The sequence below is a fragment of the Glycine soja genome, chromosome 17 (genome assembly GCF_004193775.1).
Source record: "Glycine soja cultivar W05 chromosome 17, ASM419377v2, whole genome shotgun sequence".
Lineage (NCBI taxonomy): Eukaryota > Viridiplantae > Streptophyta > Magnoliopsida > Fabales > Fabaceae > Glycine > Glycine soja.
This window is the reverse complement of record NC_041018.1, coordinates 34,183,457-34,209,399: the sequence shown is the minus strand read 5'-3', so window position 1 is coordinate 34,209,399 and position 25,943 is coordinate 34,183,457. Positions and strand designations below refer to the sequence as shown.

The 25,943-nt window shown below is 34.3% G+C and overlaps 2 protein-coding genes and 2 long non-coding RNA genes across 4 annotated transcripts; 1 reads left to right on the top strand and 3 right to left on the bottom strand.

Moving 5' to 3' along the window:
- Nucleotides 1-19: 19 nt before the first annotated feature.
- On the bottom strand, nucleotides 20-685 carry LOC114391676. Its single transcript, XM_028352654.1, has one exon. It carries the CDS (start codon nucleotides 683-685, stop codon nucleotides 20-22), a length of 666 nt encoding a protein of 221 aa, XP_028208455.1.
- Nucleotides 686-8,550: 7,865 nt separating this feature from the next.
- On the bottom strand, nucleotides 8,551-8,985 carry LOC114391675 (uncharacterized mitochondrial protein AtMg00860-like). Its single transcript, XM_028352652.1, has one exon. The coding sequence runs from the start codon at nucleotides 8,983-8,985 to the stop codon at nucleotides 8,551-8,553; it is 435 nt and encodes a 144-aa protein (XP_028208453.1).
- Nucleotides 8,986-10,396: 1,411 nt separating this feature from the next.
- On the bottom strand, nucleotides 10,397-10,982 carry LOC114394272. The gene is made up of 3 exons (XR_003662683.1): nucleotides 10,734-10,982; nucleotides 10,516-10,608; nucleotides 10,397-10,428 (listed from the first exon to the last, which is right to left on the bottom strand). It is a non-coding gene; the product is annotated as an uncharacterized LOC114394272 (long non-coding RNA).
- An 8,033-nt stretch (nucleotides 10,983-19,015) lies between these two features.
- On the top strand, nucleotides 19,016-19,894 carry LOC114394271. Its single transcript, XR_003662682.1, has 2 exons — nucleotides 19,016-19,194; nucleotides 19,332-19,894. It is a non-coding gene; the product is annotated as an uncharacterized LOC114394271 (long non-coding RNA).
- Nucleotides 19,895-25,943: the final 6,049 nt, after the last annotated feature.

The following is a 25,943-nucleotide window of genomic DNA, read 5'->3' as shown; positions in this document are numbered from 1 at the left end:
TAATCCATGGTTATATCCTCTAGTGATACACAAACCCTTCTCTTAGGTTACTAGACCATTGATTAAAATGAATTACAAAGTCCTTCTCCAAATTCCTAAGTCTTGTCCACATGAGGAAAGTTGCCTCTTCCATCATTTTGTTGTAGTCGAAGGAGAAGATTATTTCATTCCTTTTCTTCCATATAGTCCAAGTGATAGCCAACCACCAACATTTCCATCTATTAGTCCATAGTCCATCAACCACTATAGATCCATGTTGGAGGAAATGTTGTCTTGGTTCTTGCGGAAAAACTCCCACATTGTTTACCCAAGACAAGGATTCCCACCAAATAGGGATGATTTTAGTGCAATGAAAGAACAAGTGTCCCGCTTCCTTCTTCGCGCTTCTGCAAAATGGGCAGGTCCTATCATTGATCTCTACTTGTCTCCTGTGAAGATTTGTTTTAGTAGGCAACCTGTCTCTAAGCAGCCTCCAAGCGAACACTGCAAATTTGGTTGGAACCTTCATCTTCCACAGCTCCTCAAAATCCCTATCATGTGTCCCATCTGTTGCTCCCCCCATCATCATCCTGTAAGCACTTTTCGCTGTATATTGCCCACTTGAATCTGCTGTCCACACCCAGTCATCTCTTCTTTGTATCTGGATAGACTTACTTTCAACATGTTGTAAGAAATTTACAGTCATTGGTATCTCATTGTCAAACAATGGCCTCCTCCACAAAAAGTTCCACTCTCACTCTTCTTCCCTATATCTTCCCATCTGTTGGATAATTTGGTTTTGTTGGCACGAGATTAGGTACAATCTGGGATATTTTGCTGCCAATGATTCCTTTCCATCTACCCACTTATCCTCCCAAAATTTGATTCTATCTCCACAGCCAGGACTCCACTCTATGCTATTACGCAGCTCCACCCCCTATTGTGAGTTTTGAACGACCATCTTTAGATCCCTCCACCAAATGGACTCATGATTGTCTCGATGTGCTTCATCCAATCCCATCCAACCTCCATATTTAGACTCGAGAATCCTAGCCCACAATTGTCCTTCATGCTGAAATAGATTCGACCTCCATTTGCCTAGCAGGGCGATGTTGAAGGTATTGATGTCCTTGATTCCCATTCCCCCTTTATCTTTTGGGAGGCATACTGTCTCCCATTTGACCCAAGCAATCTTGTTTTGATCTATGCCACCTCCCCATAGGAATCTTCTTTGTATATACACTAGTTTCTCCACCACTTTCTTAGGAATCCTGAAAAAAGATAAAAAGTAAATAGGCAACGAAGTTAAGACGGACTGAATAATAGTCACTCTCCCCCCAAATGAAAGGTGTCTTTGTGTCCACTTATTTAGAGCTTTCTCACACTTTTCAAGAATAGGATTCCACATGTGACACCGTCTAGGGTTTGCCCTTATAGGTATGCCTAGGTAAACAAATGGGATGGACAACAAGTTACAATTCAAACAACTACCTGCTTCCCTCTTCCACCTATCTGACATTCCAAATGCACCAAAACAACTTTTTGCAAAGTTAATTTTAAAGCCAGAAACCATCTCAAAAGTCCGTAGAATTGCCTTGATAGCCTTAACATTGTCCATCGAACCCTCTCCAAAAAAAATGGTGGCATCCGCATATTGGAGGATGCTAATATCCACATTATTTGAGCCCACTTGGAATTCCCTGAATAAGTTTTGCTTCTCAACCTCTCTCATCAACCCATTCAATGCCTCAGCAATAATATTAAAGAGAAAGGGTGCTAACGGATCCCTTTGCCTAAGCCCTTTTTGTGGAATGAACTCAGACGAGGGGCTATCATTTACCAGTACTGAAATAGATGCAGATTTCAAGCACCCCTCTATCCACTTTATCCATTTGGAGCAAAACCCCAACCTTCTGAGCATATAAAATAAGAAATCCCAGGAGACAAAATCATATGCCTTCTCATAGTACACTTTGAAGACAATGCAAGGTCTTTGAGTTCTATTAGCCTCATCAACCACTTCATTTGCTATCAATGCACTTTGTAACAAGTGTTTGTCCTCTATGAATGTTGATTGTCTTTCATCTATTATACATGGCATGATCTTTTTCAATCTATTGGCTAGAATTTTGGCCACTATCTTGTACATACATCCAATGAGTGATACATGTCTGTATTCACCTAGAGCTTGTGGATTCTTCTCCTTTGGGATTAGAACTATGAAAGAGGCATTACATCCCCTTGGAAATATTTCATTGACATAGAATTCATCCATGAATCGCAGGACATCAGGCTTGATTATATGCCATAATTGCTTTATAAATTTGAAATTAATTTCATCTGGGACTGGGCTTTTGTCACTCCCACACCCCCAAACTGCATCCTTTATCTCTTGTTCCTGAAATCTCCCTGTTAGCATGTCATTTTGGTGATGTCCTATAGTTTGGAAGCGAATACCATCTAAGCGGGGTCTATTTTGGTCAGTTTCTTGGAACCGGTGGAAGAAAAATGATCTAGCTTCCTCTTTTACTCTTGTCGGATCTTCAATCCACACTCCGTTCAAAGAGTTACTTCTACGGCTTGCATTAACCAGCAAATGAAAATAGTGGGAATTGCAATCGCCTTTTTTAACCCATCTAGATCTCGCCTTCTGCCTTAGCAAAGATTCGTGGTTTTGTGCAACTACCCACAAATCTTCTTGGAGCTGTTTCTTGGTCATCACCTCTTGAGGGGAAAGTTGTCTATCACTTGTACTCACTTCCAGGTTGTTTAACTCTTTCTCAATCTTCTTATATTTCTGAAATGTATCACCATACTGCTCTCTGTTCCATAACTTCAACTTTTCTTTCAATCTCTTTATTTTTTCTTTAAGTACGTATCCTCCCCAACCCCTCTGATGATTAGACGTCCAACACTCCTTCACAATTGACTTGAATGATTTGTCCATTAGCCAACAATCCCAATCAATACACTTGGATCTAAATAGAACCGGGCAATGATCAGAGAAGTTCCTGTCCAATGGATGTTGTGTGCATCCGGGCCATTTAGCAAGCCAATCTGGGGATACCATAAATCTGTTTAACTTACTCCTTGCCTCTCCGTTGGGTCCAAACCACGTGAACTTTCTACCCACCCAAGGTGCCTCCTCTATCTCCATGTCTTTAATCCATTCATTGAACTCTTTTATACTATTCTCCCCCACCCCCCCCCTTTGGCATATTTCCATTCTCTCTGATTGATCTCTAATGTTGTTGAAATCCCCCGAGATGCACACTGCTAGATGATCATGATACTACCTGTGTCTGGTCTGTATTTTGGAAGATGATTCTTGTCTCGTTAACACTAATGTCTTTAAGCCTTTTGAACTGCCTTAAAATTGTGAATTTGTGATGGAAAGGCTTTTGCTGCTAGTTTCTTGTGGTGCTATTCTATTTGAGCTTAAGTAGATTCAAAGATGCAAATGAGAAATGTTTAATTTGTTTGAACCTGGAAGTGGAGTTGTTCTGAGTAACTCCAAGCATGTGTTTACATAGTCAAACTAACCATTTGAAAGTTCAACCATTTGAATCTATGAACCTTGACAATTTAAGACGGTTTGGAGTTTGGTTTGAATTCATTTTTATAGTCATCTAAGCATGGAGATATACTATATTTTGATTGAAATCAATTTCAATATAAGAGTGGTTTGAATTAGTTGGATTATTTAATTTTTGCATCTTTATTTTTTATTAATTAGAAGGCATTAAATAAATATTTTAATATCTCTTGCAGTATTTTAATTATCTTTATTTTTATATAAAAATTACATAATAAAAAATATAAATATTACTTTAAACTAATTAAAAGTTAATAAATTTATAAATGAGCATAATTATTAGGCATATCCCTAAAAAATTATATGATATAATTTAAGAAAATGTCCAGTATTACAATTTCATAAATATATAATTAAATATGTGCAAAAAATTAAAATTCATAAAATTATTTCACAAATTTAGTTTGAATTAAACTGAATAATTTTTTTAAGGAAACTGAATAACTTTTTAAACTTTAATCCCAAATGAAAAATCAATTTTTGTGGTTCAGTTTTTTCAATTTAGTTTGTTAATCTTGGATGACTTGGTTTTTGTAGTTCAAGTTAGATAAAGTTAATCTATTAATAAACCGATGATGTTATTTCCTAGGCTATACCAGATTGCTAATAACAAGCAAAGTCTGGTTGTGGATATGGGATATTGGTCTCCACTCAGACATGGTCACTGGTCCCAATTGTCCATCTTTGAATTCGACTCTTTGGAGGTGTCATACCAACTAATGTTCTTTTCTTTTCTTGGAGATTGCTTTTGGCGAGGTTACCAACAAATCAACTTTGAATAGAAGAAGAGTAATTTTGCCTAGTTTGTCATGCACTTTATGTGACACTGAGTCGGAGGATATCACTCATTTATTTTTAATGTTTGATTTTGCTCATGTTGTTGGTAACCATAGTGCACTCGAATCAGATACATGAACATTATGTTCAACATGGTTTGTGTTTCAGAGGAAAATGTGTGAAAAGGACGAGATTCATTATATAGCATGCGATGTGTTGGAGTTTATGGATTCAACGGAATAACATCATTTTCAACGATGACAATCCTGATATTGCGTGTATTCTGTTTCAGGTTCAGCAATTATCATGGGCTTGGTTTAGGTACAAAAGATTATGCTCATCGAGAATATCTTTCGCAAATTGGTGTTTTAATCCTATGGAGTGCTTTTGATTATGTTATGTTTTTCCTCGACTATTCCGATGACATGTAATGCTTGGTGCAATCTTTTTTTATTCTATGCTTACAAATTTTGTGGCCATTTTATCTATTAATAATATTCATTTACGGTTAAAAAAAACCATGATGAACTTATTATTTTAAAATTTAAAGTAACTTCCTCAGTTTCTTAATTTAATAAAAAATGACTTTTGTAAGTTTTTTTAAGAGACTAAGAAAAGCTGTAAATAAAAAAGACTAAGAAAACAAACGATTATTGTTTAAAATCAAGGGCCAAATATGCGCATACAAGAACAGAGAATTGTACTCCTTAAGTTAGAAAAATCATAATTCATAGCTTCATAATTTTTTTTTTCTCAATGTCACATTAGTTGATGTCCCAACAATTGAGGAAACCGTAGATAAGAAATCTTAAAACAGTGTTTAAATCCCCATGGTTAAAGAATACCGTTTTCACATTATTCTGGACAAAACGAACTCTAAATATTAACAAATATTGCAATCATTCCATCTTAACCATTACACTAACAGCTCAAAAATAATAATAAAAAAGACTTAAGTATATTTTTTATACATGTAATATATCAATTTTTTAAATTTTTATTTTTTTTATTTTGCTACTTGACCTTTCCAGATTTTTTTGCCTTTAATGTCATATCTAAGTGATGAGGTGTCAGATGAAATGCACATGACTGTCACACCTTATTATGCTTTTCCACATCATTAATTTTTTTAAAAAACACGCCTTTAGAGTTGGCTTAATGATGTAGTAGAACTAGGAACCCAGCTAAGGGATTCAAAGTTCTTGAATAAACACGGGAACTCAATGAAACGAATGAATTCCGATGAGCATGGTGGTCATGCTTTTCATTATTAGAAGAAGAAATTACAAGGAGGAGGTTGATTACAGATTCTATTCCAAATGTTTCCTTACCTGCCAATTACTACTTATAGTTCTCAAACACTAACTACCTAACTGTTTTTCCAACTAACAGAAGTTAACAGAATTGAGTCTAACTAACTAACTACCTTCCTAAGCCTGTATCAATTCCTCCCACCCAAAAGAATCCTTGTCCTCAAGGATTAAAGTGAGGAAACTTCTGCTTCAAGTCATAAAAGAATTTCAAAGTTGCATCTTCAGGTAGTTGATGCTTCCATTGAACCAAAACTTTGGTTACAACACGATTGCCTCTCTTGACTGTCATTTTGTCAATGATAACTGCAGGTTCCTTCTGAAAAGTATCCAATATAGGTGAAGGACTAAAGTTCCTAGAAGTAGCAGTACCATTAAACTTCTTTAACTAAGAAACATGGAAGACATTATGAACCATTGATCCAATAGGCAATTTAAGCTTGTATGCAACCGCACCAATCTTGTCTTCTACTAGAAATGGGTCATAGTACTTAGGGGCCAACTTTGCATTGGTTCTAGCCCGCACTGAAACTTGGCGATAAACATGTAATTTTACATAAACCAAGTCCCCAATCTGAAAACTCCTATCAGATCTGCCTCTATTTGCAAGTTGCTTCATTCTATCCTGAACTCTCTTCATGTGGAATTTGAGTAACTTTAACATTTCCTTGCGTTTCTACAAACTTCTATCAACCAAAGCAATCTTAGATTCCCCCGGAAGATAAGGTAAATGAACAGGAGGAGCTTGGCCATACACAATCTCATAAGGGCTTGCTTTAATAGTGTTGTGGTAAGTGGAATTGTACCACCATTCAGCAAAAGGCAACCACTTGGACCACTATGCTAGAGTGTCACTACACATGCACCTGAGATATGTTTCAAGGCATCTATTCACCACTTCTGATTGACCATCAGTTTGTAGGTGATAAGCTGTAGAAAACTGTACCTGAATCCCTAGCAAGGACATAAATTCCTTCCAAAAGTGGCTAACAAAAACAGGATCCCTATCACTGGTAATGGTGTCAGGAAACCCATGCAATTTAAAGACCTTATCAAGGAAGCATTGGGCCACATTCGCAACAGTATAAGGATGTGATAAGGCCATGAAATGAGCCTTACTAAGCCTATCTACTACTATAAAAATGACTTCTTTACCAAAAGAAAAAGGAGGACCTTCAATGAAGTCCATGGTGATGTGTTGCCATACATGCTCAGGAATAGGTAAGGGCTGAAGCAGGTCTGGAGACGCAGCTGTGTTATATTTACTCCTTTGGCAAGTGGCACATTGAAACACAAAAAACTTGACAGCCTTGGACATGCCTTTCCAATAAACCACATTTTTCATCTTTTGCAAGGTAGCATCCCTACCTGAATGGCCACCATAAGTTGAAGCATGAATCCAAGAGAGAATGTCATGTCTTAGTTAGGAGTCTGAGCCAATGACTAATATGCCTTTCCTCTTCAGCTCATTTCGGACCCAAGTATAATGTTTGTGAAAAGAGGGATTGCTTTTTAACTCACTAACAAGCTATTGTAAGATAGAATCTTTCTGTTAGGACTATTGGATCCTAGAGAGCATGCTAGAATCAGGTTGATGAACCTGTAAGGCCATGAGCTCAAGGGAATCAAGTCTAGATAAAGCATCTGCCGCCATATTTTCTCGACCCTCTCTATACTCTATGTTGAAATCAAATTCCATCAACTTTACCAACCACTTTTGCTGGAATGTTGTGGACAATCTCTGCTCTAGGATGTACTTCAAACTTCTATGATAAGTTCTAATGATGAACTTCTTGGGGAGTAAGTAGTGCCTCCATTTTTGGACTGCAAACACAACTGCCAATAATTCCTTCTCACATGTTGACAAGGACTGTTGCTGTGTGTTCAAACTTCTACTTATGAAGGCAATTGGGTGGTGATTCTGCATTAACACAACACCTAAGCTGATGAGGACAAGGCAAGGAACCTTTAGAAGGACTTGGAGGACCTATGGCAAGGGCTAGAATAAAGAAGGCCAAGGAAGCTCTTCAACAAGTGTTAACCATGCTATTTGAATTTAGGCCCAAGTTACAAGTGGAGAAGCTTCAGATTGTTAATTGCACCATGTTCCAAGAAGAGTAGAGGGTGCCACTTTTGTTGAGTGGTTTTATTAGCATTTTGTTAGTTGAAATAAAGGCTCAAACTTGTGTTAAAGTGACTGTCAATTCTCTTGGGATTTGCACCACCTATGGGCTTGTTTTAATTTAAAGAAATTAAGGTTTAATAAGGTGAAAACTCTAGGATTGTGGCTGCCTCTTGGCTAACCAAGGAGTTGCACAATTTTCCATATGTTTATGTGTCTTAATTCTAGTTTTAATTAGGTATAATGACACCATCAATTGTTGTTATCAATTCTAGTTTTAATTAGGATTAATGACACCATCAATTGTTGTTATTGGTGATCATTTCACTTGTGTAACCAACTTGATGTCATTCCTATTTATAGGCTGCACATTTTCTAATAAAAAAATAGACCTTGAATTTGAGTTTTTAATCACCTTCTAAAGTGTGAGAGTGAATCTCCTTAGTTACTTGAGTGATTCAAGAAATTGGTTTATCAAGGAACACCACCTTGTGTGTGACACCAATTCCGGAGGAGTGATTCTTCCAACCTCCTTCTTCATTTTCCTTCTTCATCTTTCTAAATTTTCATTCTTTAATCTTACTTGAACACCATTGTTATCATCTTCATTTTCCATCCAAACACATTCAAACTTTGAACCAAATACCTTACATTCAATCCTCCATAAACTCGTCACTTTCTCTCTCATTCAATAAATTTCATAAAAAGAAAAAAGAAAAAAAAACCTTTGAAGATCCATCTTGAACCCTTGTGCAAATGGGTTTACATCATAAGCCTAGGCCAGAAGCATCCACCTCCACCACAAATTCCTTAGAAAAATTTGGTAGGGCCAAAACTGGTGATGCTACTAGCCTTTGCTTCAATTCCTGAAATGCTTCTTTTGTTGTAGAAGACCAACTAAAATTATCCTTTTTCAACATATCAGTCAAGGGTTTTGCAATAGCACCATATTGACTTACAAACCTTCTATAATAACCTGCAAGACCCAAGAAACTCCTTAATTGCTTCAAGTTTTGTGGTAGGGCCCAATCTTGTACTACTGCAATTTTTGAAGGATCCGTGTAAACTCCTTCTTTAGTAATAAAATGGCCCAAATATTCTACCTTGTCAACAGCAAAGTAGCATTTGGATTTCTTAGCATACAAGCAGTGAGTTCTCATAGTAAGAATAACCTGATATAGATGAGAAAGGTGGTCCTCCATACTCCTTTTAGATCTACCATGGCTTCAGTATATGTGCTCCTAAGCAGTAAAGGGTGCTCCAAGAAGGTGCATTCTGCATTTCCTGTTGCAGTTTCTATTTATTTCCATAGGGGTCCACAATGCTGGATTATAAGTAGCTTGCTCTGAATTAATAGATTTAGAAATCTGCCTTGGAGATAAGTCATGCTCCATTTCATTGCTTTCTACGGGCAGCAACAAGTCGTTGGAAGCAGAATCTAATTCCTCAGATTGATATGGCTTTTCAAGATATGATTTCATTGATGGGCCAAGATCAAGAGCCACTTCTTCAGCATTATGTAAGGAAGATATTAAACGAATGTCATCTTCACTTTCAACGCCTATAACGGTTTTATCTGTCTCATCAAAGAATGCTTTCTCTTTCACATCTGGTGGAAAATCAATGTTGGACAAGTGATGCGATTTGTCAACTAGATATGATGTTGATGAGCAGTTATTTTGGTCATTAGCAATTTCCTCATGAGATGGACTATCTCCATCTTCAAATACACAGGAAACTGAGCTCTGGCTGGACGGTTCCATTGAAGAAATTTCTACATTGTCTAGATCTATCGACTCAAGATCAATCCTCACCTTGGAAGATTGATCATCTTCCTGGAGAGAGGTTGCGGCACAGTCAAACTCCACATGTTTATTCCCTTCAGGGACATGCAAGTTGGATTCTTTATTTGAAGTTGAGACAGCATCTGGTATATGTTCATTGCTGCCAATCCAAGTTGCATCATTGTGAACTTCTTCAGGAGCTGAGGAGGTCACAGGAGTAATGTCATGAATCTCACCATTTACATGATCAATATGGAGCCTACCTTCACTATAAGAAGGATTAGGTTCTTTTATGCTACCAACTTCACAAGAGATCTTAGAATGGTCTCAACAACAATTTCCTGAGTATCTTTTCCTGCATATGCATCACTTTGCTTTCCACCCTCAACATTTGTACAAGACTTAACAGATATCTGAAGCAGCCTGAGTACGTTGATTAGCCAAGCTGTGACATTTAGTGTCCAGGTCCCTCGTGTCCAACCGAGAATTATTTTGTTCAATAACTTCTATATCGCCTTCTGTGGATGTTGCCTGAACTGAACCATTAGCAGATATTTCACTGCAAAATTTTAAAATATTTTAACAGATATTTATTGTATAAAGCAAGAAATCTAATAAATATAAACATCTAAATGCCTCAAATGCAAAAGTCTACCTAGAATTAGGACCATAATAGAGCTTTGATGCATGAATTGTAGCAGAAGCTTATCCTGATACCTTATTCCTATCTATTCAAGACAGATCTAACTGTAAAAATATGAAGATATTATTTTCTGTGTTAAACATCAAAGGCAGAGAAAGAAAAGAGCTAGAGAGTAAAGACTATACCTTCTGTTCTGATATAAAGTTATATAATGGACTCTGAGACAAGATAAAAATGGTTAATATCATAAAGGCTATGATAGCATTTCACAAAATGACATTGAAAAAGCATAATAAAAAAATAACCTTGGGAGTACAATTAAAATCCCCACAGATAACTACAGGGGTGTCATTCCAGAGTTTATAAACAGCTTTAGCCTTATCAAGCAGCACTCGAACCTGCTTGAAATAAATATAAAGGAAAAAGAAATTACAAGAAGAATTTGAAAGCATATTTTGGCACTACAGTATCAGATGCTCAGATGGCTTGATCGAAGATGTTATGCCAAGCAGGCAGTGCATACCTGACCAAGTTTAATTTCTCCCCTGTTAGGATTGTAAAGAACATGAATGTTACAAACCACAACTTTACTAGAGCCCGTCAAGCTGCAGAATGTTACATTTATGTTATGATATACTGAGAAGGAAAAATTCCCTATAATAAAAAAATGAGAAGAAAGAACTTAAGGCAATGAAACTCCTCAGTTATTACAAGAAAAGCTGCAAGCATCCTAAATTCCTAATACAATCAAAGGTCAGCTCAAATAATCCCAACCCCTGTAAGCCATTCTAGTATAATATGCCAACAGAATAAAATATCTCGTGAACCTATTTCATAACACAATGTCTTATTCCTCAAAAATATAAAAATATAAAAATAAAAAACCATCCAAGGTTTTTAAGCAAGATTACTGCAATATTGACCTCAATTAAAACTAAATTTCATTTATTAATTTTAACTTGTGGCCTTTAATTTTTGAAAAGTAAAATAAGTTTCTGAAAGTAAAACTGTTTCTTCTATATTTGTGGGACAGGTGAGATGCTAGATGAGACAGATCTTTCTTAAAAGAAAACAGAGTGGAGATTGTGGTTTTCTTACTGTTGAAACAAGCAGAAGGCAATAATTTCATCGTATGATGCATGAATACTCTAAATGGTTGCAGTAACTGGCCAGTACAGGAGCTTATAGAGCATTACTTTCATTATATGATCAAATTAGTCAAATAAATTCTATAATAGTGAGCAAATAGGCTTGAGGCTTCTATATATGGCAGCAACTCATAGTCATAGCTGTTGCCGCCATAATACTGAAACAGGTTTCATCTTTGCCCCCATTTTCAGTGTTTTCCAATCTTTTTAAAGCATTTCTACGATTTCTCCTCCACGTTTGGCAATAGGAACATTATAGGGTTTGAAATCCTTCTTACATGTACATTCATGCATTATGCATCATTCAAAAAAACACAAAGAAGTTAACCTCTGCTTCGAGCCAACCTGTGACCCACAGCTCACCAATATTGTAGCCAAGCCTGGCATTTTCTGACACCCACAGGTTTCTGTTCCTGTTCCTACACACTCACAAATCTCTTTCCATGCATGTATCTGCTCATTTTTGTTTGTGTTCTTCACTGAGTTGTGTTCCTTGCATTCACAACCTCCCTGTTACTTTTTTAAGGTTTAATTATCCATTTAATCCTTATAGTTTTCAAACTTATCCAATTTAGTTCATAGTTAATAAGTGACTTTTTTAGTCTCTGTTGTTTATCTTTTAATTTTCAATAGGTCTCTACAGTTAAAATTAATTGTTTAACACCGTTAACGGACCTTGGCAAAACTCCCTCTGCACCACACCGCACCGCAAAACTCCCTCCTTATTTTGAATTCATCTCCCTCTCGGCCATTGTTGTCCATTGTTGGGAATTAAAAGTCATTGCGGTATAGAGGGAGTTTTGCCAAGGTCCGTTAACGGTGTTAAACAATTAATTTTAACGGTAGAGACCTATTAGGGAATTAAAAGGTAAACTATATGGACTAAAAAAGCTACTTATTAAATATAGGAACTAAATTGGATAAATTTGGAAACTATGGAGACTAAATGGGTAATTAAACCTTTTTTTAAATTCCACTCTTCTTTTTTATGGATATTGTGTTCGACTGTTTTTAGACTATGACTTTTGATTACAGGGATATGTCTTTGGTTCAGGATAATTCATGGTTTTGAGTATTTATATGCATGTAGAATAAATAATTTGTCTTGCATCTGTAATCTTTGCCTTTAGTGCAGCAGCCATCCCACTATATCATTTATGGGGTTGCCAAGTCCACAACACTATTCAGATTTGATAACTATGCATATGATACACATAGGTGCTCTTACACTTTTCTAAATCAGGAATACAAAAGAAGATATATACAAATCAAATTAGTCTAAAAAAACATTAAAACCAGAGTAATTACCTGGATGGGAGAGATCCATTTTGATTAATGAACTGTAGGATGAAAAGATTGGAAGGAAATCCAAGCACGTCAGTTAAGGGGTGAAAAGTAAGATAATTGAAGATTCTCAGTTTATCTCAACAGAAATTGAACAGAGCAGAGGATAGTATGAGAGTATTACGTACTTCTAGTACGCATAGTTGAACAACATTATCCCTGAGTCCCAGCTTATTAAACTCAATGCATTTTTCATTTAACAGTTTGAACCTATGAAAAATCATGGTAATGAGATTATTAAGTATAAAATAAAGAAAATTCCAAACAAAAGTATCATAGAAGCATTGGGACAGGTCAGGCCCCTCAACCCCCAAAAATTATATGGGAAAGGTAATACATAACATATACAAATAATCGCAAAATGAAACAGAGGTATCAAGTATCAACAAGATCATATATATATATATAAAAGAAAAGACCTACAACATTTGCTCAAGGTATACCAGAAGAGTAATGGTTTCAATTTGTATTTTGTCAATATATTACTGAATGATATTACATCTTTTTTTTTTTTTGGTCTTATGAATTTACATCTTTAATATGACTAGTGAATGTTTAATCACTAGTGAAAAAAACTACATGGGCATGAATTCAGTGAATGTTTAATCACTAGTGAAGAAAACAAATTCCACTATGATAATTATGAAGTAGCATCCAGAGGAAAGTAGAGCAGTAGAGAACCTGGATTTATGCCAAAAGATTGCACAGCCATCAACTGGATTACCTGAACGCATCTATAAGTAGACAGAATGCTATTAGACATCTATAGGAACAATTATAATGCAACAGAACTGTTTATTTTTCTTTCAAAATTTAATTCAAATAATCAATCAAAATCAACAAGCAGCATTGAACAGAAAAGTTTAGAATATGGATGCTTATGTTATGTAAGTGTAACCTTAAGACAAATAGCAATTCTAGGTTCTAACCCACCTTCCAGATGCCGTTGTATCCCTTAGGCTTCAACTCCACCAACTAATGAAATCTATCAACCTCCTGGAAGTGATAATATATAATCAAAAGGAAATATTTTTATAATTCTATGGTCAAATAGATTTTCCAAAGTGCATACCCACACTGTTGTTTTTACAAAGGTATAAAGAGTAAAGATGAAAGGAACTCAAGGAATATTTTGTAACTGTAGAAGGTTTTCTTTATTGATCTCAAAAGCAGATTGCTTTTTACAAAGAGATACTAAAATATATATATATATATATATATATATATATATATATATATATATATATATATATATAAAACTCCTACAGGATAGTTGCCTAGAAAATAGAAGATAAACAAAAAAACAAAAAAAATAAATTATTGCACGTATAGCTTAACAGGTAATAATGGTCCTAAAAAATAGCAACAACTTAGAAAATTTGTTTCAAGAGTCAAACAGTCAACACTCCTCCTTGACTCTGGAACAGCATACACCAAGCCTCTGCCTCAAGAATTCATATCTAGCTTTAGGAAGTGCCTTTGTTAGGATATCAGCACTTTGTTCTTCTGTTGTGCAGTAAATTAATTTCACTTCTCCTTCCTTTTGCGCCTCACTGAGAAAATAGAGCTTTATGTTGAAGTGTTTTGTTTTGCCATAAAAAACTGGGTTATTTGAAATTGAAATTGCAGCTTGATTATCCACAAATATTTGCGTACTGTCTTATTGTTCCATATGCAAATCTATCATAAGCTTTCTGATCTAGAGAGCTTGATTTACAGCAGCAATTGAAGCTACATATTCTGCTTCTATTATGGATTGAGCTATTACTTCCTGTTTCTTTGAATACCATGAAAAAATTCCAGAACCAAAGCTAAAAAGATAACCTGAAGTACTTCTCATATCATCAACACATCCAACCCAACCACTATTAGAATAACCAAGAAGTCTGAAGTTTTAACATAATGGTATCTTATTCCAAAATCAATTGTGCCTTTAACATATCTAAGAACTCTTTTCACTGCCTGAAAATGAATTCTACTAGCACAGTTCATGTACCTTGATAACAAGCTTACTGCATGCAAGATGTCAGGCCTTGATGCACTTAAATACATTAGGCAACCTATAAGACTCCTATACAGCTTTTCATCCACTTTTTCAGCTCCATCTTCTTTGCAAAACTTCTCCTTTTGATTCATGGGAGTTGCAGCTGGTTTGCACCCTTCCATGTTGAACTTCTTGAGAATTTCATTTGCATATTTTTCCTAGCAAAGAAATATTTCATTTTGTTTTTATACACCTGCATACCAAGAAAGAATGTCATCCTTCCAAGGTCTGTCATTTCAAAAACATCTTTCATTTCTTCCTTGAACTTATCAATATGCTCCTCGCTGCTTCCCGAAACCAGTAGATCATCAACATATAGAGATACTACAAGTATTTGACCATCAGTCTTCTTCACATATAAAGTAGATTCACTTAAACTTTTTTTGAAGCCTAAGTTCACCAAGTGTGCATCAATTCTACTATACCATGATTGCGGTGCCTATTTTAAACCATACAAAGCTTTCCTTAATCGATATACTTTCTCCTCCTGCCCTTGAACAATTAACCCTTCTGGTTGCTCAACAAAAATTTCTTCCTCCAAATATCCATTTAAGAAGGTTGATTTCACATCCATTTGATGTATAATCCAACCCTTCTGTGCAGCAAGAGACATCAACATTCTTATGGTTTCCAGCCTGGCAACTGGGGCAAAAGTCTCTAAACAATCAACACCAAACACTTGAGCATATCCTTTAACAATAAGCCTTGCCTTGTATTTGTTTACAAAACCATCCGGATTGAGCTTGGTTCTATAAACCCACTTGACACCAATCGCTTTCTTGTGGTGAGGTTTGTCCACCAGCTCCCATGTTTTATTTTTTCAATCATTATAAGCTCCTCCTTCATTGCATTTATCCATTTCTGATCAGTTGCAGCTTCTTCATATCCCTCAGGCTCCATCACGGCAACATTACACCTTTGGTAGATGTCTGAAAGTGATCTGGTTCCTCTGATGGGTTCTTCATCAACATCTTCATTCTCCTCCTGAAACTCAGACCTCTTATCATTTTTCTAGTTCCAACTATCTGACTCCAGAAATTTGATATCCCTGCTGACAATTACTTTGTTTCTTTGTGGTAGGTAGATTCAGTAGGCCTTTGAAGTTGAGCTATAACCTACAAAAATTCCAGGCTCTGCTTTCTTGTAAAGTTTGTCTCTCTTTACTTGAGGTATGTAAGAGAAACATAGGCAGCCAAATGTCGTTAGATTTGTTAGCTTTGGTTTGTAGTCGTGCCATGCTTCAAATGGAGTCTTTTTCTGCAAAGCTTTTGTTGGCAACCTATTCAGCAAAAAAACTGTTGTGTGTGCAGCCTCGACCCAAAATTTCTTTGGCATCCCTTTGTCATGAAGTAAGCACCTTGTCATCTCCATAATTATTCAATTTTTCCTCTCCACAACACCATTTTGTTGTGGAGTGTATGATGTTGTCAATTGATGTTCAATGCCTGCATCTACACAAAACTTGTTAAATTTTTCAGAGGTATATTCAGTTCCATTATCGAACCTGATCACCTGCATCTTGCATCCGCTTTGAGTTTCAACCCAAGCTTTAAACCTCATAAAGATGTCAGCAACATCAAATTTAAACTTCATACAATAAATCCAACACATTCTTGAATAATCATCAATGAATGCAATATAATATTTATTGCCATTCAATGATGGTGTTTTCATGGGTCCTCCCACATCTGTGTGTACTAACTGCAGCTTTTGTGAAGCCCTCTGAGTCTTGTTTTGTTGAAAAGGAAGTTTGGTTTGCTTTCCATATTGGTAAGCAGCACATTTTGGAGGTAAATCTTCTAATTCTAGCATGTCTTTCACTATGTTTCTCTTTTTCATGAAAAGTAGTGCAACATGATGAAAGTGCCCCAATCTCTTGTGCCAAAGCATTGTATTATCATCCTTTTTGTGTACAGCTGCTTGCTGCTCCTCATTCATCAAGTTCAAGGCAAAACTCTTGCCTTTCATTTGAACTTTGATCATTTCTATGTTGTTTGCATCTTTAATCACATAGTTTTTGTCCTCAAACAACACTTTATATCCTTTCTTCAACAGTTGAGTAACACTTAAAAGGTTTTGATTAATTTTAGGGATATATAATACATCAGAAATTAATTTCAAACCTGAGTGACCTTCAATTGCAAATGTTTCCTTGCCTTTTACTGCAATAAGTGCTCCATTTCCAATTTTAACTTTGGAAATAGTTGTCTCGTCCAATTATTTGAAAAGCTCGTAATCATAAGTCATGTGGTTTGTGCAACCACTTTCTATAAGCCAGCTCTCCATAGTGGTGTTGGTTGCAAAGCATGATGCTACAAACAGATGCTCCTCCATAGGTTGATCTTCAGCAGCCTTGGCTTCTCCTTGTTGTAGTTGAGTCTTGCATATTCTTTCCACATGTCTTAATTGACCACACTTATGGCATTTCATGTCTGGCCTCCACCAACACTTGTTTGTGTGGATGATTATTTTTTTGCAATAGGGACAAGGTGAAAAGACACGTGTATTGCTACTTTGGCCATTTTTGTTACTGCTATGCTTCTTTTTGTTATTTTTGCCTCCTTTGTAATTTTGTGATCTGGCCTGAAAGGCACCCTCAACAGACCCTTCTTGCCTCATAAGCCTCCTTTGTTCTTGTGCTTGTAGTGCATTCAACAATTTTGCCATTGTAATGCTTGACAAATCCCTTAAGTTCTCCAGAGATGCAATTGTGGCTACAAACTTTTCAGGTATTGTTACTAGAATTTTTTGAACAATTCTAGCATCTGAAAATTCAGTACCTAGGAGCCTTACATTATTGACTATGCCAAGAAGCCTATCAGAGTATTCCTTAATCATTTTTTATTCCTTTGTTCTCTGCATCTCAAATTCTCAGATAAAATTCAGCACCTACATGCCTTTAACCTTTTCATTTCCTTCATACTCTTGTTTCAAAAAATCCCAAATCTTATTGGTTGTTTTTAGTGTCATTATTCTGGCTAGAGTGGTGGATGCACCTGCTGCAAGCAAAGTTGCTTTTGCTTTTGACTTTCTGCTTCCTTTCTTTGTGATTTCTGATTTAAGCAACCGTTGGATTATCCGGCAAGGGTTCGACTTCGTACACATCTTCAACAGTTTTCCACAAATCACTTGCATCAAGATAGGCTTCCATTCTAACAGCCCAGAAATGATAATTTTTACCATCAAATAGCGAAAGTGCAATTGGAATGGATGAACCTTCTGGATTCATTCTGACCAGGTTATGTTTGTTTGTGTTTTGAATGTGGTTGGACTCTCTCAATCTCTTAGATCCCTCAGAATCGAGCCCGAATACCAATTTGTTGTTTTTAGAAAGGTATGAAGAGTAAAGATGAAAGGAACTCAGGGAATATTTTGTAACTGCAGAAGGCTTTCTTTATTGATCTCAAAAGCAGATTGCTTCTGACAAAGAGATACTAATATATATATATATATATATATATATATATATATATATATATATATATATATATATATATATATATATATATATATATATATATATATATATATATAACTCTTACGGGATAGTTGCCTAGAAAATAAAAGATAAACAAAAAAAAGAAAACAAACTACTGCACGCATAGCATAACAGATAGTAATGGTCCTAAAATATAGCAACAACTTAAAAATTTGTTTCAAGAGTCAAACAAATTTTCCAAAGTGGAGTACCCACACATTCAAATCCGGAAACAACCTCTTTGCATATGCAAGGATAAGGCTGCGTACAATGACTCTCCCACATACCTTCGCATAGCAAGGAGCCTCCGGGCACTCGCCTACGTTAGATTTTTAGTACCCACACACCACAATTAAAAATTAAAGATTCCATGATCAACAAAGAAGGCCTAAGGAAAATGTTAAAATTCCAAAGACACAAATCTTACTGAGAAGCTAATATAACTGAAAAATCCTGATTAGAAACCAATGCAAAGTACTTTTCCAAACAAGAGGTAGGTAGAATAAATGATGAGATGTAAATTTCCAAGTGTGCCATTAACTATTATAAGTGAAGAACTGAAGATTTTCTCTTACAATATGTCATTATCTTAATATGTGATTGCCAAGTACAACATCTGTGAATCATATCACAATTATCAGCAAGTAAAACTAAATTTTACAACAGAGTATGATCATAAACTTGTTAAATGAGCATAATTGACCAAGGAGTAAGCATTAGGAACTGTGGAGTAAATATGTAACATAAATATAATTGATCACGAACCTGTAAACACAAGATATCAGCAGACCACAACCCCAGCTCAAAAATTATGCTTCTCTTTCTCCACTGTCAGTCCAAAATGTGTCAAGGTATGTGAAAATAAAGTTTGGTCCGGTGGTCCAAAGCCAGGTAGTCAGCCAATATATTATAGGAAAGAACTTTAAACCACTCTGTTGAGCATAGAAAAAAAAAAGCAAATTACACTCAGGTGAGTTTAAACTTATTACACTCACACCCCTATGCTAAAATACATTTCTTTTTACCCCTAACCGTTTCCATTAGTTGACAGTGTTTATTTTTGTGTGAAATGTCCAAATAACCCTTGTGTATTGTTTCTGAAATTAGAAAATCCCAATTGTGCTCTGCTAGGGTTTGTAAAACAAAGGGAGGCAAAACAATGAACAACGCCAACCACTTCGCCTCACCATGTGCGTAAACCACCATTTGCTGCCACCGCTCCGGCACACAACCACTTTTCAGCCTCTCCAAACACGCCGCTTGCGACAAGATCTCAACTGTTCCAACAACCTTGCCATCACCGCTTCAGCCACCGTCAAACGCTCCGAATGCACCCACGCTTTCATTGCAGAGTCTACGACGGTCGCGGAGCAGCTCAAGAAGGAGAGCAGTGGCTTGACGGATCTGAAATTTCATTTTAATTGGTTCTCAAATTCTCCTCTTTTTTTATTTCTCTTGATGTTTTTGTTATGGTTATGAAATTTCATTTTAATTCTTGTTAAATTTGGTTCTCAAATTCTCCTCTTCTTTTATTCCTTTTGATGTTTTTGTTATGGTTCTGAAATTTCAATTTTTTTTTTTGTCAATATTGGTTCTGGAACTTTTCCTATGTAAAGATGATAACATGCTTTGGACTTACAGTAACTCGTGTTGGACTTGCAATTCTGTGATACTATTTTGGATGATTTGGGTTTCCAATAACCTATGTAAGTAGGACTTACCCAAGGTCATGTTTACAGGATGGGGGGATTTATGTGGTTAGCTACTACAGTATTATTTATTATACTGTCATATAGTTGGGTATAGTAGCTGGATCACTAACAATGGCTTCGAAATATTTGGTTTTGGTTTTGGTATTGAAATGTTGATGCTTGACTTTAGTGAATTTCATAGAAGATGCTGCACATCCAGTGATAGTTTCATAATATTCTTTTTATCAACATAAAAGATCCTAAATGTGACTATGTATTAAGAAAAAACGAGTGTGTTCAATTTTTGGAATTTCAAAAACACTCCTTGAACGTTAACAGCTGTTGTGGGGAGGACGAGGTTGGTTTTTAAGTTTTAACAGTTGTTGTGAGGAAGATGAGGGCAAAAGTGTCCTATAATTCCATTAAAGAAGCATGTGCAATGCATGTGAGGCATTTCAGTTAACAGAATTAACACCGTGATGGTCCGGGGGATACCTTTGTAATAGAGATATAAAAGTTAGGGAGTTTGTGTAGGGGTAAAATATGGAGGGGATACAAGTCTGATAAGTCGTAAACTTAGGGGAGGTGAATGTAATTTACTAAAAAAAATTACAAGCTAAATTAGTCTGATGACATATACTTCCAAAATAATCAATTATGAACAACACCGTGGGGGGAGAGAAATAATCAAACCACAAAAGGAAACACTAACAAATAATCAATCTCAACATTTTTATACATGTACATTCGGTTCCCACTTCAGGTTCACTTTAGAGACTTTTTTTCCGATCGCAAGTACGAAATCTTATATGAAAATGATATTAATTAAATTGACTTTCAAATCACAAGTATAAATACATAAAAACATATTATTTTGATTGTGTTCAGTGAGGAGAGACTTGTGATATTTATACTTAGTGGGTGCTCTAGACTTATATATTAAATTAGTCACTAATCCGTGCATAAGCACGGTTTTTTTTTTTTTTTTGGATTTAGCAATTTTAGAAAGTTTTTATTGAATGGTGGAAAAAAAATAAAAGGATGAAGGCAACTATTATAATATGCAGTGTGTCAAGAAAGAAACAACTAAATAATATTGGAGCATAAGATTTAAGATGAGAAAAGCATAGCAAACGTTGTTTGTAAATTAAAGAAACAATAACCAAATGTAAAGCAAGGGTATTTTTTTTGTTTAAATTTTTTTCTTGTTTAATTTTTCAAAAATAATAGGAACACACAAAAGGTAGAATAAATAAATGGATAAAATTTGAAAGTAATAGAAAAGGAAATGAATATGGGAGAGAAAGTTGAGAAAAATATATATTAAAATGAAATATATATTGGAGAGTTTATGACATTGAATCTTTATGTATCTTCTCTAAATAATTAAATCCCCTAAAATTGAAGAAGCATACCTCACTTTAGTTACCGTGTATAAAGTTACAATAGAACAAAAGCAATTTAAGCTCATAAACTTGGATGTTATTTACAACAGTCACAATCTAAAAAAGATGAAATTAAAAATTTCTATTAAGAGGAACAAAAATACTTGCATCATTTAGAACTTTTTCAATCATCCCAATGCAACTCTTTTTCAATCATCCCAATGCATCATTATATTTACCTTGTCAGGTTTTTGAATTTGCATAACACTAACATGTAGAAATTGATTTAAAAATATTTTCTTCCTGAAAAGAAAAACATTTTCCTTCATCAAGAATAATTTAAGAATTATACCATTGTAGGTTTCCTCCTAAAATTAATCGATAAGTATTTTTAAAATATAAATAAAAGCCTCATTTTTTCAAAAAAATTACATAGCAAAACCAATGAAAGAGAAAGAAAAAAATGATGATGCTAACTAACTCAGATGGAGATTGGCAAGAATAGTACTGGAAAAATAAGAAAATATAGACAGGATTATAGAATAAATTAATTTCAATATATAAATTAATACAATAACAGTACCAACTACATTGCATTGAATAGATGTTATGAAATTAATTTCAATATATACATAAGAAAATACAATTAGGGTACTGCAAACCTACCTATTTGAAAGGCAAGACCTGAAATTGAAGAGCAACCAAGACCACTAGTTAGCCAAAGCATAAAAGGATAATTTTCTGACTTAACAAAGTAGTAAAACACTTGGTTATATTAAAAAATTAAACAAGAAATTAAAGATAATTTTCTCAGATTTTGTATCAAAATTCTCTCTTTCTTTATTATAGTTATATTAAAAAATTAAAGATAATTAACTAAATTATTTAATAAAGATTAGTCATTATAAAAAAATTGATAAAATTTTCATACTAATATGATAGTGTATCCTAAAAGTTAAGCCAATTCAAACAATGCTCTCCAAAATATAATTCAGTTGAGTAGTAATGCAGATACTATAAATTTATAGTATTTTAACATATTGATTGACCATCTCACTGACACTATATAATTCACTAATATCAATTCAATAGAAGGCTAGAGAAAGAGAGGGAGAGAGAGAGACAATTGTGCAATAGAATTCAATCACATGTAGAGATTGCACACACCACTCATTGTTAATTTTTAGTAAGCAGCAAACATGTGTCAACAGGAGTAGCCTCTTTTTCTCCCAAGAAAACGCAGTCTTTGCAGGTGAATTAAACCATGAGTCATTCCTTGGACCTCCCCTTTAGCAATTACCTATAATTTACAATTATTTTCAGAGAGAAAGAGGAATGTAGCTATAAGTATCAAATGAATACTCATGAATCATTATCATGCCACTTAATACTTAATATTTAATAAAGAAGAAAGAATCTAATTTTCACCTCATCAAAATTCATAAGAGTTTCCCTCTTTGCAAATGATAACATCAAATATTTTTAAACGAAAATGAAAGATCTGAAGATATTGATGATAACATGTATTTTGTGACAAAATCCAGATACATATGCAAACACAATTAGTGATTCATGTCAGCAAATGCCATATAGAAAGACAAAAATGGTAAGAAGGATCACAAACTCCATGAAAAACAAACACAACTATCTAACATAGAATAATCACAAAAAAAATGGAAAAAGGACCACCAGTTAGCCAAAGCATAAAAGGATAATTTTTTGACTTAACAAAGTAGTAAAACACTTGCTATCATCTTTTTCTCCTAATCCAAGATACCTGGTTTAAGAACAATAATGTCTTAGATATTATAAAATTATTAGATTAGATATTATAAAATTATTATATTAGATTAGATGAGGGTATATTTGGTATTGATTTCTCAAATATCATTTCTCTTTTTAAATTGAAATTAAATCCATAAAATGTATTTGTATTAGTTTTTAGTTTGTGAATTGTGGGTTGGGTGAACCTGCCTTGTTACCTCTTGGTGCCACAGTGAGAACAAAAATAGTGAAAACAGGAAGATCGATTTGTTATCTATCTAAGAATTATGGGTTTTTTTTTATGATATAGATGTTATTTCAATTCAATGGCTTAATTGGTTGTTTCTTTGTTTTTGGCTTAAAGTTTAAACTGAAGCCAGTATTGCAATGCATGTATATATAGAATTGACTTGGTTTAATTTGGGTGTTGTTTGGTCGTGCATGTTTAAGGCCATGGTCACAAGCTATGTATTAGGCATATACTTATTTTGCATTTGGGGAACTTTATATCTACATTCTAATCACGTTAAGTGGCAAATGTTTGCTATAAAATTGATTATGTTAAAAGGCAATTGGATTAAAGACTAAGCATAAGTTAAGCACTCACCATGTGCCTAACTGATGTGTTCGAGTATTTTCATACAAAAATGCAGGGAAGATTGATAGTGTTACCACATATAAAAAATAAATCAACTGCATAATTAAGGTTCTCAATAATTGTAAGGTTGAAAAGAAAATCATTTTCCTTCATCGAGAATAATTTAAGAATTGTACCATTGTAGTTTCCTTCATGAAATTATTAAATAAGTATATTAAAAATGAAAAAACTAAAAAACATTTAAAAAGACTAATTAGCAGGCAACATATATTTGATAATTAAACCATAATAGTATTAAACCTATTTGAAGACTAATTAGCTCATGGACTTAGATGGACACTCAATTGCGATTCTCTTTCCGTTTTCTAGTTGGGTTTCTAAGGAGCAACTGAGGTTATTTTGTGACTAGTACAAAACAAAAATGTGCCCCACTTTTTTTTTAAAAAAAAAAAAAAGATCCCCAAAAGCATTTTCAAGATTGGTTTTTCAAAAAAGAAAAAGGAGTACATCATAAGTCTCACCTCACAAATCCCCATAAAGTTATCTTAAAAAATTTGAGAAAGGGGCATAGGTAGGTCCCAGGGTCTTGCCCACACCTCATCATTTGTTTGTTTATGTGGTTTCTCAGCCACGTGTACACAACATGTACATCTATCATCTATGCCAATCAATCTAATGTATGGTAGTAGTATGGTGCTCAAATGGAAGGAAATTGACCACTAATACTCAATACCAAATTCTCTGTCACTTAAAAAAAAATAGAAATATAAACGTGATAAATAATATAATACAATAAAAATATATAAATTATAAATTTTAACATAATATTTAAAATTATATTAAATATTCACGCGACATGTATCATTATTCTTTCATAAATATCTGTTGACCCACGTACCACCGTGTATATTTGGGTAGTACAGTGTATTTCTGTTAAGCTCCTCTTAGGATTGAAATATTTAGTGGATTATATTTACAGACAATAAAATTATTATATACGTTAAAATTCTTTCTCTAAATATTTAATATGATTATATATTTAAGATTTAAATTTAAAGACATGTAGCTAAATTAAAATAACTTTATCTAACTTAATCAACATGCTTGATAGTATATGAGGAAAGCGTGTATTAAATGAATAAAAGTTTGCAACTTAAAAAATGGGTATAAAAGAACCATATAATTACATAAAGAGACAAAATTACATAGACACAAAATACATCTACAAAAAGAAGAAAATAGACTAATTTAAAATTATAAATTTATTTACAACATTATCCTAAATTAAGTGTTTGACATTGTGAATTAATCATAATGATGAGTTGTGTTTCTAATAGAAAATATTTTATGGGTTCTCTCTTTCGTAGTGAATGAAGTGGTTGTCAATGGTATTGCCAGCAGGGACGTGATTTAGTCACTTTTTTAATTTTATTTTGATCTATGCATTTGATTTTTGAGATTGTAAGCTTCTTTCTCTAGCTTAATCTAAAGAGGTTTGAAATTATAATTATGTTGAAAGGTTTGCTGCATAGGTGCATTTATACCTATGAATATGATAATTGGTAATGTGTGTTGTTGTTGTTGTTGTTGTTGTTGTTGTTGTTGTTGTTGTTGTTGTTGTTGTTGTTGTTGTTATTATTTTTTTCATACTATGTGAAGCTTAAGTCATTATTCAAAGTACGGGAAAATGTGAAGCTTAAGTCATGATTCATAGTACGGAAAAATGTGAAACTTAAGTCATGATTCATAGTAAAGGAAGTTATAAAGTCTTGAAGCATGCAACGTAAGTAAAGAGGTATGTATGTGACTTAATGCATGCGGAAGGTGAAAAGATTGTGAAGTTGTGTGTAAAGAGGTATGTGTGTGTCTGAATTAAAGATTTCTAATTAATTTAACAGGAAAAATTAAAATAAAAATGTTAATAAATATAACATAGGAACCTGAACCTTCAAACCAATTCAACTACTCTATAGTCTACCGTGCCTCATTGAACACACTTTTCTCCCTCTTCTCTCAAATCTCAAAAAAGTGACATCTCAAATTGCCATCTATATCCTCCCTGCCATTACCTGCACCTTCTCCCATGTCAGCTTACAATTGCAAAAACCTTATATATTATCATTATTAATGGAATTAAAATCTTTTTCTAGTGTAGTGTAATTGTGCAAGTGTTGTTGTTGGGGTTTCACCTGGGACTTCATATCCATCCCATTATTTTCAATAACTATTTATTTAATTTTGTTTCCCATTACACCTGTCAAAATATATTTACATGTTTATA

Excerpts from the sequence above, each read along its gene's own strand:
- LOC114391675 (XM_028352652.1), bottom strand. The coding sequence starts at position 8,985 with ATGGAGGACCACCTTTCTCATCTATATCAGGTTATTCTTACTATGAGA.
- LOC114391676 (XM_028352654.1), bottom strand. The coding sequence starts at position 685 with ATGACTGTAAATTTCTTACAACATGTTGAAAGTAAGTCTATCCAGATA.